The sequence below is a fragment of the Plecotus auritus genome (assembly GCF_963455305.1).
Source record: "Plecotus auritus genome assembly, chromosome: 6".
Taxonomy (NCBI): domain Eukaryota; kingdom Metazoa; phylum Chordata; class Mammalia; order Chiroptera; family Vespertilionidae; genus Plecotus; species Plecotus auritus.
In genome coordinates this window covers 52,727,129-52,740,919 of record NC_137773.1, presented here as the reverse complement: position 1 = coordinate 52,740,919, position 13,791 = coordinate 52,727,129, and the positions used below count along the sequence as shown (strand labels likewise).

Here is a 13,791-nt window from a genome sequence, read left to right as displayed (position 1 = left end):
GGAGGAAGATGGCAGCCGTGGGCAAACTACGGCCCGCGGGCCAGATCCGGCTGTTCTATCCGGTTCTCTTGCTCTCCCCTCTGCTCCTTTACTTTGAATTTATATTAGTTCACACAAACACTCCATCCATGCTTTTGTTCCGGCCCTCCGGTCCAGTTTAAGAACCCATTGTGGCCCTCGAGTCAAAAAGTTTGCCCACCCCTGTCTAGAGGGTTTGTTAGTAACAATAACGATCATGCCACATGACAAGGGACTTTAAACTTTGCTTACGCTTACAACAGCGCAATCTTTCTCTGACCAGATGCCTACTGTCTGCAATGAAGCTGACGTCTGGGGCCCTGATGCTGGTTGAAGCACAGAGTCCCAAGGTCAATTCATTGGAAAAACGCTTCATACAAGACATAGGAGCTATTAAGAACTTCCAAGGCTGTTCTTAAGTCACCGATGTCACTTTGCATTACTCAGCTTTTCTAAAAAAAAAAAAAAAAAACCATTTTTAAGGGTTATATTTTCCAACACTGCATTGGACAAGTCCATTGTGTGGAACGTGTTGATGCTCAAACTAGAAAGAAGCTGCTAGACCTGGTTCCCCCCCTCCCCATCTCACATGCCCCACAAGCTGTCTTGTCTCTCTCTGTCCCTGTGCCACATCTAGCAGGGCGAGGTCAGCCTGGAGCCACCTCACCTGGAGCGGAGACGCCCACGTGATGGGCCCTGCTCAGTGACGTGTGTGCCAGGGAGCACTGGTGGCTGCTGCGCTTACAGTCACACTGTCTCGGGAAGTAGGGGCCCTGCCCCCCTGGACACTCCACTCTGGGCTTTTGTTTTGCAGCATCTTTATCCTTTTGGGGACGGAAAACGGAAAACTCCCCAGAGTTTTGTAACGAGCCGGCAAGGCCAGCTTTGCACCCGATTCTTGGTCTGTCAACCCCTCTGGGATACCAGGAGCTAAACCACTATTCAGGGAGCAAAAAATGTGTTTGGTCTTTTCTAAGTCTCATAATTCCTCCTAACCCCTGTTAGCATCCCTGCTCCTCTCCTTGCCTGGGCCGAGAAGGACATGCGCCAGGCGGGGGAAGGAAGCTGGGGAGGGGAGAAGGCGCGGTATTTGTTTTCTTCGTTTTGCTTTGTTTGTGGTTTGTTGGTTTGTTGTTTGCTCGGTGATGATTACAGAAGAGTGCGAGTACCAGCTCCTGAGAAATTCAAGCGACAATTTATGAGCTGCTTTAGGGCAATTGTTCCATCACCCATAGTGATCCAAGCACAGAAAGTTAATTTACCTCGTATGTCTTCATACCCGTTGGTGTGGAGTCTCCCTCAGACCTCACTGTGACTATCGGTCCTTGGCAGTGAGAAGAATAAGGGCTGTGACCTCTCCGCGGTGCCATCTCAGACCAGGGAACCCTCAGCTCACGCAGGTTTGTTCTCCCTTCGCTGCTTCGCGTCCCAGCGCCCTAGCCCAGGTGGGATGCCACCTGGAGCCCAGGCAGTGGGGCCTGTACTCGCCGGCACCCTGGGAGGCAGAAACTCAACTCCCAAGCCCCTCCAATCTCTCTGCTTTCGAAGACATTCCCGCCCTGCCCCCGTGGGAACATCGGAATGTCTGTTCAGAGCTGTGACCTCCTGTCCCTCAGCACCCCCTCCGCGCCTCTCTCTGACATTCCCGCCCTCTTTGTTCTCCAGGGTCCTTTACTAAACTGGGGAGAAGCCAGAGCCAGCTCTCGCTGGCGGGCAGCTGTCTTTGGTTGCTATGAGAGCTGTATACACAGCACAGCTGCCACCGATATTATAGATCTATCTGGAGCCAAGGCTCTCAAATCTCTCCGAAACACACACACATAATTCAGAGCTTTGGAATGGGCATCAGTATCCATAAATAAATGTAAGAGCAGCGCAGTTGATTAGAGAATGTAAGGATGCAACGGAGTCAGGCCTGAAGATACGCTGGGCCCGGGTCCGATGTTACACCCACAAAATTCCCAGTGAGTCCAGTCGCACAGAGCCTCTCCTTTACAACATGGAATATTCAAAGTGGACCCCTGCCTCTCGTCACTTTCCCATTTCCTCTTTCCCATTCCCTTTGTTTGAATGGAGGAGGAAGAGGAAAGGGAGGGTGTTAACTAAGGCCAGGGTTGGGGCAGTGGGGGGGACCTGACCCAGTGCCAGACTTCTCTGGCCTGCACCACAATCCTTCCATAAATGCAGGCAGCTCCAGGCTGCTCAAAGCTCTCAGGAGAGGAAAGCAAGAAACACTGAGAGCTGGACTTTGTTATAGCAACGGGAAAATTATTGTATAGTCAGGAAATACTCCCTGAACAGCAACAATTCTAATCTGCAAGCAGAATAGGATGGAGGGAGGCACAGTATGTGAGAATGTACAAACGCACATATTCACACACTTCCACCCTCATTCACTCTCACACACCACCACCACCACCATTACTACCACCAACACAACCACACATACCATCACAACCACAACCTCACAGTGAGTTCCCAGCAAATGCTGTCTCTTTTTAGCTATGCAAGAAAGCTCATCACATTAAGATCCCAAGGGGAGTTATATTTCATGCTCTCCTTCTTCTGGCCCCTGCTCTGGTGCTGAGCTGTGCTTGCCAGGAAGCACAGAGGGAGAACTTCTTTCTCTTATATTATGGGAGGTGGGGGGCAGATGTCAGAGAAACGCCCCAACTACAGGACACTTGAAAAAATGGGGATAAAATACCTTAAATCTCCTAAGATGACTAGTTCCGCTGGTGGAAAGTAGGAGAAAAGCCTGGAAGCCAGAAGCTAGAAGGAAGGACCATCGGGAGGAGAAAATGACCCTGAGAAAGGGAGTTTGCCCTGGGCGCATGTGCTGATCCCCATGGTCCAGGGAGCCACAATTTTTTTTGCTGTGAAGGGCCTGATAATATTTTAGGCTCTGTGGATCACATATGATTTCTATAACTGTCTTTCATTGTAGTGTTTAACAAGCCTTTTAAATTGGACAAACTGTCCTTTACTCAAAGGCCATACAAAAACAGGCCACAGGAAGGGTTTTCAGGGACAGGGACAAAGTCCAGAGTCAGAGTCAGAGACCTTGGCACAAAGCCAGCACCCACTGTGGCGGATAAGCTAGGCACAGATTTAGTTTAAAGTGGTCCCAGATTGGCAGCTACACTAAGTGTTTGGTAGAATCAAACTCGTATCTCAATGAAGCTATACTTCTTAAACCCAGACCTCAAAGATTCTCACACAGCAAGCTTCAGGAATATAAACTCAATCAAAAACCTCAACAAAGGCCTGGCCAGGTATCTCAGTTGGTTAGAGCATCATCTCCATATGCCAAGGTTGTGCGTTCAGTCCACAGTCAGGGCACATACAAGAAGCAACCCGTGAATGCATAAATAAGTGGAACGATATATTGATGTTTCTTTCTCTTTCTCTCTCTTACTTCCTCTCTCTCTTGCAAATCAATCAATAAATAAAAAATTGTTAAAGTGGTACATTAAAAAAAAAATCTCAACACAACACATAGAGGAAATGAGCCACTGAAAGAAAGAGAGTGCAGAGTCCTACTCATAAAGATTGACAACATGGGAATTATGGGGTGCAAGATAGAAAATCCATGTTGAGCCCTAGCAGGTTTGGCTCAGTGGATAGTGTGTCGGTCTGTGAACTGAAGGGTCCCAGGTTTGATTCCGGTCAAGGTCACATGCCCTAGTCATGGGCTCAATCCCCAACAGGGGGCATGCAGGCAGCAGCTGATCAGTGATTCTCTCTCATCATTGATGTTTCTATCTCTCTCTCCCTCTCCTTTCCTCTCTGAAATCAATAAAAAAAAAATTTTTTTTAAAAGCAAAGAAAATCCATGTTTAAAGGAGCCCTCCTGGTGACTCCAATGCACTATAAAGTTTACAAACTACCACTGTAGTCATTTCATACCCAACAGCAGGGCCCCACAAGCAAAGCAGGACTGGAGAGCAGGTGGCATCATCACTTTGATTGGGCTGCTTTGATCTTATGATGGTGGATTTGGAGGAGACTGAATTTCATCAAAAAATGTTTTATTGCTTTGTACTCTTCAACTTGCATATAGAGAAGGAATAATCTGGGTTATCCCGCAGGGTCCCATGTGATCTAGCCCTGCCTGCTTCTCCCAGGTCCCTCTTTGAATGTTCTCCCCGGCTGCCAAGGCTGCCGTCACCCTGGAGCTGTTGGCTCAACACTGTATCCTCAGTGAGGATTGTCAAACTAATGCCTGGTCTGGAATCATCTCTCCCCAGGGAAAGGCCCACAACAGGAAGACCACGTTGCACAACTAGGGGGCGCTACTCCCATAGTGTGCAGCTTTTAGCCCAAAGGCCCCAAGCCCAGGCTGGCTTATAAATGGAAAGAATTACGTGTTTGGGAATTGCTGGCTCTGAAGAGTAAACTCCGTAGTGACTTTAAAATAAATACACAGTGCTCATGAGTACTGCTATCATGTTAATTTAGGAATACTAGCAAACAGTTGAGTGTTAGAGTTAGTTTAGGCATGTTTGTGCACCAGGCACTCAGTAAGTGCTTGTTATGCTTCATGTCCTTTCGCCTTCACCGTACCAGCTGAGGAAAGGACTGGTATTATTCCCATTTTATAATTCAGTTAGTAAAGCTTAGGAAGTAACTTGCCCAAGATCACACAGCTAGTAACTGGCAAAACTGCTCACAAACTCAAGTCTTTCTGTCTCCTAAAAGCTACCCTTCACCACCATATTACATTTCCTTCTATCTTTGGAAAGGAAATTAAGTTGTTGAGTTTCTCTATATCTATAACATAAGAAGAGAGTTATTTAAATTAAAAGAAGCAAGAACAACCACAAAGTAACTTTGCAGTGGAGAAATCCAACAAGCACCCCCCAACCCCTGCCTTAGCCAGGTGATCAGAGCTCACCTGTAAGCTGTAAGTCATGTCAGTAGTGTGTTCCCAGACACGATGGGATGAATGTGCTCTTCTGCCCAAAAACATCAGATGCATCCACATGGGGAGGGGGGCATTCTACTAAATACATGACCTGTAGTCTCAAACTGTCAAGATCATCAGAAACTGTCTGAGATCAGAGAAGCCCAAGGAGGGTATGACGAGGAAATGTAACCTACTATCTGGCATGTGATCCTGGAACAGAAAAGGGACATTAAGAGAAAGTTAGTGAAATCCAAATAAAGTCTGAAGTTTGGTTACTAGTAATGTACCAATGTTGGATCCTTGATTGTGGCAAACGTACCGCAGTGATGTCAGATGTTAACAATAGGGGAAACCAGGTGTTGAGCTATCTTTGTAACCTTTCTGAAAAACTGAAACTACCCTAAAATAACTTCATTTGAAAAGAAAAAGAGATGCTTTTATCAAATAGAAGAACCCATTGGATTACTAGAGACATGAAAATTGGCTTTTGATGATATTGTGGAATTTTCTTCCCTGGAAATTATAGAAATAGAAGAGAGAACTCAGCATCTTGAAGAGGTTATGTTTTCTTCTTGAAGTAGGAGAAACTGGATTATTTCTCAATATCAAATCCAGATTTTTTTAGTTATTTTATTTTTAATTTAAATGTATTAGGATAACATTGGTTAATAATATCATATAAATAGCAGGTGTACAACTTTATAATACAATTGTATTCTCCATTGTGTGCTCACCTCCAAAGTCTAGTCCCCTTCCATCACCATTTTTTAACCCCCTTTACCCTCAGCAAGACTATAAATTTGTGACTTGTATTAATTTAATCCAGAGTAATTGGAAAATGTGCCAAATGAGAAGCTAATTATTTGTAATTATGCAAAACTTATTGCAAAGGTAATAAATAAGTTTCTTACCTGGTGCACAGCAATTACATTTAACATAGGATGGGTAAGCCACATAGACTCCAATACACCAAATGTTACAGAACACTTACCCTTTGTGTTGGTATTTATTGCAGTTGAGCTGTTTCTCCCAATAGGGGGCACCATTGACCATCAAATAGAAACAATGCCCTTGCAGAGGTGGACAGAGGTGCAAGGCTTCCACCTTGAAGTTGATAGGATAACTTTGAGGGAGAACAACCATTCAGAAACCTTCTCCAGTAATACCTGTACAGTAAGAACGGGGGAGTTAGACAATACAAACCAACATGGCTGGAGAAGGGTGCGTTTCACAGAAGGAAGAATATGTTGGACTGCACCAGATAACAGCTCCTTAGGCGTACACATTACTGAAGCCGGGTATGTATCTGCCACTCAATGAAAAACAGGTTAGAAATGACAAAACTAGAAATATTTTATATTAAGCCAGGCCTATGTTACTAAAAAAAAAAAAAAAAAAATGTGGGAGCGATGTTCTCAGAGCATCATCTGCTTATTGATTGACCATGAGTGTTTTGTTCCACATAGCATTTCCCAGGGTAGTTCATGCACTTGATTCTTAAACGCAGCAGCATGAGAAGCCTACACACACACACACTTAAAATCCTTTTATGGCCGCCCATTTCTATTAAGCCCAAGTACAGCACAGAAGCCTTAACATGATCTCAGTCCCGCATGATCTGGTCCCGGACACCATCTGCAGAATGATCTTATGCTGCTCCCACTCCCTGTCTCCCCCGCCCCTTCCTCTAATCACTGCCTGTACATCCTGTGGGTCTCAGCTCAGCAGCCTTCCCTTGGAGAAACCTTCACCCCTAAGCCTAAGCTAGGTAGCCCCATTAAAGGCTTACAGAGCACCTTGTGCTTTGCCTTTGGAGCCCTACCAATAGGCCTGCTCCATGTGGTAAACATGACACTAAACAGTGTTAGTAATTCATGGATGCCATGGTTGGACTGATATCAATTCTCCTCTCTAGATCACACATTCTTTGGGATTAGGGTGTAGTTTTTTCCTCCATAAGTCCCAGTGCCCAGCACAGGGTCCGCTTTAGAGTAGGTTTTCCGTATGTAATTGTAGAACAAATGATTGACGGAACAACCGAGTACCTGCCAGCTGCCGGCTCTCTCCTACCTGTTTTTACTCTTTTCATCTAAAAAGAAAAAACTTTTCACCCAGAAATTAGAACTAGCAATATTTGGGTATTATATACCAGACTGCTTGGGAGATTTGGGGAAACCAATGTCAGCAAAGCACTTAAATGTTAGCTACAAAATATGGAGGAAAAATAAGAGATATGAATAAGAGATAAGATGACATAAAACAAACATGTTGTGTTATTTGACACAGGTCACCAGAAGGGCATATTTTATAGAGAAACATCTCCCAGGATGCCTGTGCTGATAGTGAGCAGGTTAGCTCCTCTACATGTTCATTCAGGTGAGGCTGGTGCTATTATTAAACCAGGGAACCTGGAGAACTCAGCTCAGCCTCTACTTAGCAAAGCAAGGCCATAGAGAGAGAAACATATGGATGCCAAGGAAAGCTATGTTCAATGCCAGGTTATATTGCGCTGCCCTGGACCAATTAGAACACTCTTTGCTTAGGCTTCGCTGTGACCTCAAATGTGTCCTGTCCTTGGCCCCTGGGAGCTTCTTGGAGTTGGCTCCTAAGTCCTTCTTGCATGGTATTATTCATGGTATTACTGGCTTTGAGAGCTTCCTCACTGTCAAGTATATCAAATGTCCCAGAATTATCAAATACATTTCCTGCCTCAAACACTGAATCAGCCATACTTCTAAGAAATAATACATCAAGAAATAATCTGGGCACTGACTGTGCTCATGGCTACTAGCTTGGTTATTGTTTCTATGACTCTTCAGTGGTAGGTACATGTTTTTAAAGAAAAAATATCTCTTGAGTTTTTACTGACATTTCCAATTCAAGTTTAGTATTACTAAGTTTTCTAATAAATCACTTCTCTACTATATCTGTATGCATTTCCTTAATTCCATGACGAGAATTCTGAATTTCAAGGACACAGGTAATGATAGAATGACAATATCTACTAAATATTCATTTACCCCACACTACATACATAACAGTCTCAGAAAAGCAATACTTAGATTTCAGAATTTACTTCTTCTGATGAGAAGAAAGCCCATTCCTGCTGACCTCAGAGAAAGTGAAGCCAGAGAGACTAACAATAAAAGAGAGTATCTTTGCCACAATGTGTAGGTTCTATGACATTTAGTCTCTTAATAAAGCCCATTCTGTTCTAGGAAATGCTGAGTTAAGTTATTCAAACCAATGCTCTGGTAAACAAAACAACAACATTTATTTTTAAAGTGAGAAAACATCTAAGTAAATATAGACAATATATATAATATATCTTAAGACAATCAAAGAACTGACAAAATAGGAAGGAATTACTAGGTCCACAGTGAAGGGAAATCAGGATCCCAGAGGTGCTAATAAAAACAAAGCCTTGCCTTAGCTGGTTTGGCTTAGTGGATAGTGCAATGGCCTGCAGACTAAAGGGTCCCAGGTTCGATTTCAGTCAAGGGCATGGGCCCGGGTTGTAGGCTCAATCCCCAGTAGAGGGCATGCAAGAGGCAGCTGGTCAATGATTCTCTCTCATCATTGATGTTTCTATATCTCTCTCCCTCTCCTTTCTCTCTGAAATCAATAAAGATATATTTTTTAAAAACACACACACACACACAAAAAAAAACTCTTCTCTGATCCTTCACCTGGAGGTCTTCTCAACTGCAAGCCCTAAAGACTCAGGGACTAGCCTATGGTTTGCTCTGATTATTACTTAGGATAGAGGTATCCTGGCCTCCTGCTTCTTCTACCATTGCTGTGGTTCCTGCTTGTACATTACATACCTAGAATGCCCCCTCTGAGGCTCAGGAACCATTGCAGAAGAGGTGGACGTGTGAGATTGTAAAAGCCAGATAAGAGGGGCACGATGGGCACACAAATCTAACTCCATCTTCCAAGCTCATCTTCCTTCGTGATTGACCAGAACCCAGTTGCCTGATATTCCTCAAGATTGAGGGATGATTACAAGAAAGGGGGGAATTGTAACCAAGCAAGAATTCAGTTTCTTTAAGGTGACCCTTTCTCCTTTCTATCCACTCCCTTCTTTAATCATTAAGTCCTGAAAACATCAGATTCTGGTCAGTATCAAACTGTCTTAAGAGCAAAGCCTCAGATCTGTTGACACAAAAGCAGAGTTTCAGTCAAGCTAAAGATGGCATCTTGACTTCAGTTGCTATCTTTAGCCCTAGGCCCATGAAATGGAATGCCCCTACCTACGAACCACACCTGCACAAAACCAGACAGAACAAGGCCAAGGCCATGGCTGACATGAGGACCTGATACAATGATCAACTTCTCCCTGCCCTGGCCCAAGTCAATTCAGTAGAGCCCAGAACCCCAACTCCTTTAGTCACCCTGGTTAGTGATTTTCCCGTATGTAACCCATCCCTTGGGAGCCAGGTACTTAAGCACTAGCTTACTTTTGATACTCCCATATTGGCATCACTTCCTCAACTAATAAACCTTACTTTCTTATCTGCAACAAGCAAACAGAAGCTTTTTCCACTCTGAGAGTAGTTATCCACCCTTAAAAATTACGATTTTCATTTTGGTGACCTTCCAGAGAGAGGAAGAGAGAAGTCAAAGCCCAGGACCACATAAAACATGAGGGCTAAATAGGAGATTCACCTGTTCCTTCATTCCTTTAATTATCTGCATGTGATGTAGAGCCACTTCCAAGGGAAGACCAGGTCGATTAAAATAAATGGATGACAACCACAGCCAGAGAAGAAGCAGAAATGAGAGTGTGGGGGCAGACAGAGAAGAGAGATGGGAAACACTTCCTTCTGAAGTGAACTCTCTGTGGATTGAAGTTGCTACAGGAGCAAAGCCTACTCTGTTTTGAATATCCTCTGGATGTATGAACTTTGTTCAATTATGAAGAAAGACTTTGTAACGGCCCCCCACCCATAAAAACGTTAAAGGCTTAGCTAAAGGATTAAGCTGAATTCAAAACCATCAAGCATGGGAGCGCAAAGCCAGTCAGACACAAGTGAGAACAAAGTTAAACCAGAAAGGTGAGGTCAGCCAAGTAGCTTCACTTCCCCTAATCACTTCCTAGTCTCTGCAAGGCCTGGAAAATGTGTGGCATTGAACTTTCTGAACTGCTTGGGGAACCCAATTATTGCTTCCCAGCATCTCCTCATTCTTTGGGGGATGAGGGGTAAGGGCTACTGATTCGGTTCCAGTTACACACAAGTCACTCCACATCCCCAGACTCTCACCCCCCTACTCAGCCTCCATGGGTAAAGATCTGTGGACAGAGTGAAAAACAGATGGCTGTGGGACGGGCGACATGGCAGAAACAGAGAGACAGAGAGCAGGAGATAATGAGACCCGCACATCCATCACTGACCAATTTGGCATTTACTAATCACATCTCATTTCTTGACCTTATGAACAAATTAAATCTAATTCTGTTTTGGAGAACCAATAGCCACAGCTAAGAGCATCACTGGTTTTCTCTGTATCTTTCATCCTTCATGAAAAGGTTCCCAGGCTGCAAAGTATGGCCTGAAAAGGAAGCCTGGCCTCAGTGGACTCCATTCATTCAACAAAATTTATTGAGCACCATCTATGTGCCAGGCACTGCTCTAGGCTTTGGGTAAAGAGCAGAGAAAAAATAAGATCCACACCCTTGTGCAACTCATATTGAAGCAGAGGGAAGACAGATACTTGACAATAAAGATAATAAGTTGGGAGGTAATAAGTAATATGAAGAATAAAAAGCATAGGATAGGGTAAGGGTAAGTGAGTGTGGGTGTTGAGGAATCTTCACATTGTTAAATGGGATGGTCAGGATAAGCCTTGTTGAATAGGTGAGCAAGGACTTGGAGAAGGTGAGAGTTAGGAAAGTAGCAGCCTCCTGCTATGAGCAAATATCTTTTCAGATATTTCCCCCAGGACCTTCATGACATAACAAGGAATAAAGTCTGTAATGAAGTCTGGCTTCTTTTCCCCAAAACTAATAGAGAAACCATTTCAATCTTAAAAGGCAAATAATTACTACAATGCACAACAAAATTTCAAGGTAACCCTGTGACATTCAAACTTAGACACCAGAGGGAATTAGACCCGAACAAAGCTCCTCATTTTTCTCTGTTCCTCTTTTTAAATTCTCTGCTTCTCCCTACAACCAGAGACTTCTTGGGCCACTCATTATGTATGAGGATCAATAACTATATGAAACAAAAAAAAATAGAGCAGTCTAGATAGTGATCCAATAAACTGTAGATATAGATCCAGCATAAACAAGACTGGAGCTGTTCTCCTGAGCCACGACAAAGTCCTGGAGAAGGAGCCGTTTGTCAACATGCTCTGTACTCCAACTGCACTGGACCGCTGGCTACTTCTCAAGCACACCATGCTGCCCCATGACTCCATGGCTTTCTCCACGCTGTTCCCTTGCATGGAACAGAGCCTGGAAAAGACCTTTTCTCACGGCCCTCATAAGAAGCTTGAAAGTGCCCTGCAACATATATTTCAGGTACAAATGTAAAGAAGGACATTATTAATATAAGACAAGTGATTAGGAAGCCCCTAGGATCTGTTTCCTACATCTAAATGTGGCTCTCCTTAGCTCCAACTTCATGTGAAGGGACCAGCCCCTCTCACAGAAATGGGCAGTCACTACAGTGTGAAGTCAAACCCAGATCCCATCTGTGAGGTCAGAGCCACGGGGAGCCCCCTGCAAGGTCTGGGCCTCCAGCTCACGATGAGGTATGGTGTGCACAAACCATAACCAAATGAAGGGAACCAAGCCAACCACAGTCAGAAAAACAAAAGGTGCTCTAACTCATAAACAAATGTCTCTTTTTCATACATGGCCCCTGCTTTTGTACGTTAGAAATGGAAACAGCACACTTTATGCTGAAACAATGTGTGCAGAAAGATCGCACCAGGCCTTGCTTAGCGAATGCTTTGAATTATTCATGAATAACACTGATAGCACACTATCCCTGTGGGTTCGGGAGGGAATACAGGTGTAACACCAGGACTGGGTTTAGGCAGCATCTGTCTCATTAGCCGCTTGAAGAAGATACTCAAGTCTTAGTTTCCTCATCCATAAAACGTGGTCCATACCTTCTTGCAAGAAGAATAAACATGAAGTGGTTAGGTCAATGTGCTCTGTGAGTTTAAGAGCATTATAAAAATGTACAGTTATTGGTAATAGCAAGATAGGATGCTTAGAAAATGTTGACAATGATCCCCAAGAAGTTTCATAATAGCAGATACACAAATTAATATACCTAGCTGATCTCTAGGTGTGAAGACATCCTTCTTAATAAAACCAAATACAGATACATATATAGAGTGGAATCCTAAAAATATGAAATTCATTTTTCAACAGCTTTATCTTTGGAGGAACTTCGGGGAGAAAAACATGATGCATCTTTGCAGTCTTCTCTTGGAAGAGCTCATTTACAGTGGCATGTGCAAGCTTTGCTGATATCTAACTGGACTGAATCAAATGAAACGTCCAAGCCTTCAAACTAAATTGGAAAAAGAACAACAAGCAGTCTCTTCAGTGACGTCATCACTTAAAATTGGGCATAAGTTGATGAGTATTTGATGTAGAGAGCACCTGGGAAGGCACATGAGCATTTCTTTAATTATTGTCAGCTGAATCCAGTGGCATTGGCAGAGCCACCTCCTGGAAACATGCCTTGCCAGAGGCAGGAGTGTTGTCAGCTTGACCTTCAGCCCAGGCTCCAGGGGGTGGGTTTCGTAATCTAAATCCAGCCAAGCACCAGGAATGAATATGACTCGGGCCCACCCAAGAATGTGCATAATCTCTTTTGTCTTGACCTTTAGTAAAACTTCCTGGTATTTTGGGGTATAAAATAAACATGCTATATCTGCTCTGGGTCCCTGTCTCTCCATCAGAGGGCAGTGGTCCCACCTGGCCCCAGCTTTTTCCTTCCATCTCTGTGTCTGTCTCTTTCATTTTCTCAATCCCCAGTTGCCCCTGCTCAGGAACCGGACCGCTCTCTAGCCACACTGGATGTGGAGAAGAGAGAAATCTTTACAATTTGAGGCACCTTATTGTGCTGACTTGATAGAACACATTTATCTGGTTCTTCCCATTCACTCGAGTAGCCTGCTCTCTTCTGTAGAGCTTCCTGGGTAGGGGGAGCACCCCCAGACAACTGCTATTTACAGCTCTTGGACGTTTGTTCCTTCCTTTCCTCTACACTGGCTCTCTTTCACAATTTTGCTAGCCAAGTCCAATGAGGATGCCTGTCCTCTACCACCGAGGTTGGACATCGATGTCACAATGAGCGTGCACAGATCTGCTTTAAAACAGCCCTACGGAAGTGGGGAACATGCCTTCCTCTGCCAGCCCCTGTCACCATGATCTCAGAGATGCACCCTGGTTTCCCAATGCCCTACAGTGACCTGTGTGTGAAAACCATCCTTTGTGTTGCTGCTCATCGCCCTTCTACCCGAGACTCAGGCACAAGTCCATAGTATTAGCAGGAGATGAAACTCTCAGATAGAGCCTATACTGCCCCTTAAATTCTCATCCCCTTGCTTCTATCCTGATGCTTCCTCACCCCTTCTAACCACCATTACTCCCTAATAGTTTGCTGTGATGAAGCTTTGTGTTTCACCATGAAGCTTTCACTAAGTGATAGTTGGAACTCTTTCGTCACTCGTTCATCACTAGCACCCCATGTCTGGTACATCCAGGTGGCAGCCTGGTGGCAGAGGCTAGGTGGCCAGAGGGAGGGCTTTGCAGGAGAGGAAGTGCTAGCCTAGATTCTAACAAAGCTGGAACAATTCCAGGATAGTTGTAAGATTTCCATCATTTATAGGAT

General features: G+C 44.2%; 1 protein-coding gene across 1 annotated transcript in view; it reads left to right on the top strand.

Moving 5' to 3' along the window:
* The window catches only part of RNF150 (ring finger protein 150), a 179,142-nt gene extending 166,248 nt beyond the window's left edge, over positions 1-12,894 (top strand). Inside the window, exon 7 of the mRNA XM_080672482.1 lies at positions 12,321-12,894. Within this exon, the coding sequence (XP_080528608.1) occupies positions 12,321-12,466 (146 nt within the window). The 3' untranslated portion in view covers positions 12,467-12,894. The remainder of the gene's footprint in view (positions 1-12,320) is intronic.
* The last annotated feature ends 897 nt before the right edge of the window (positions 12,895-13,791 follow it).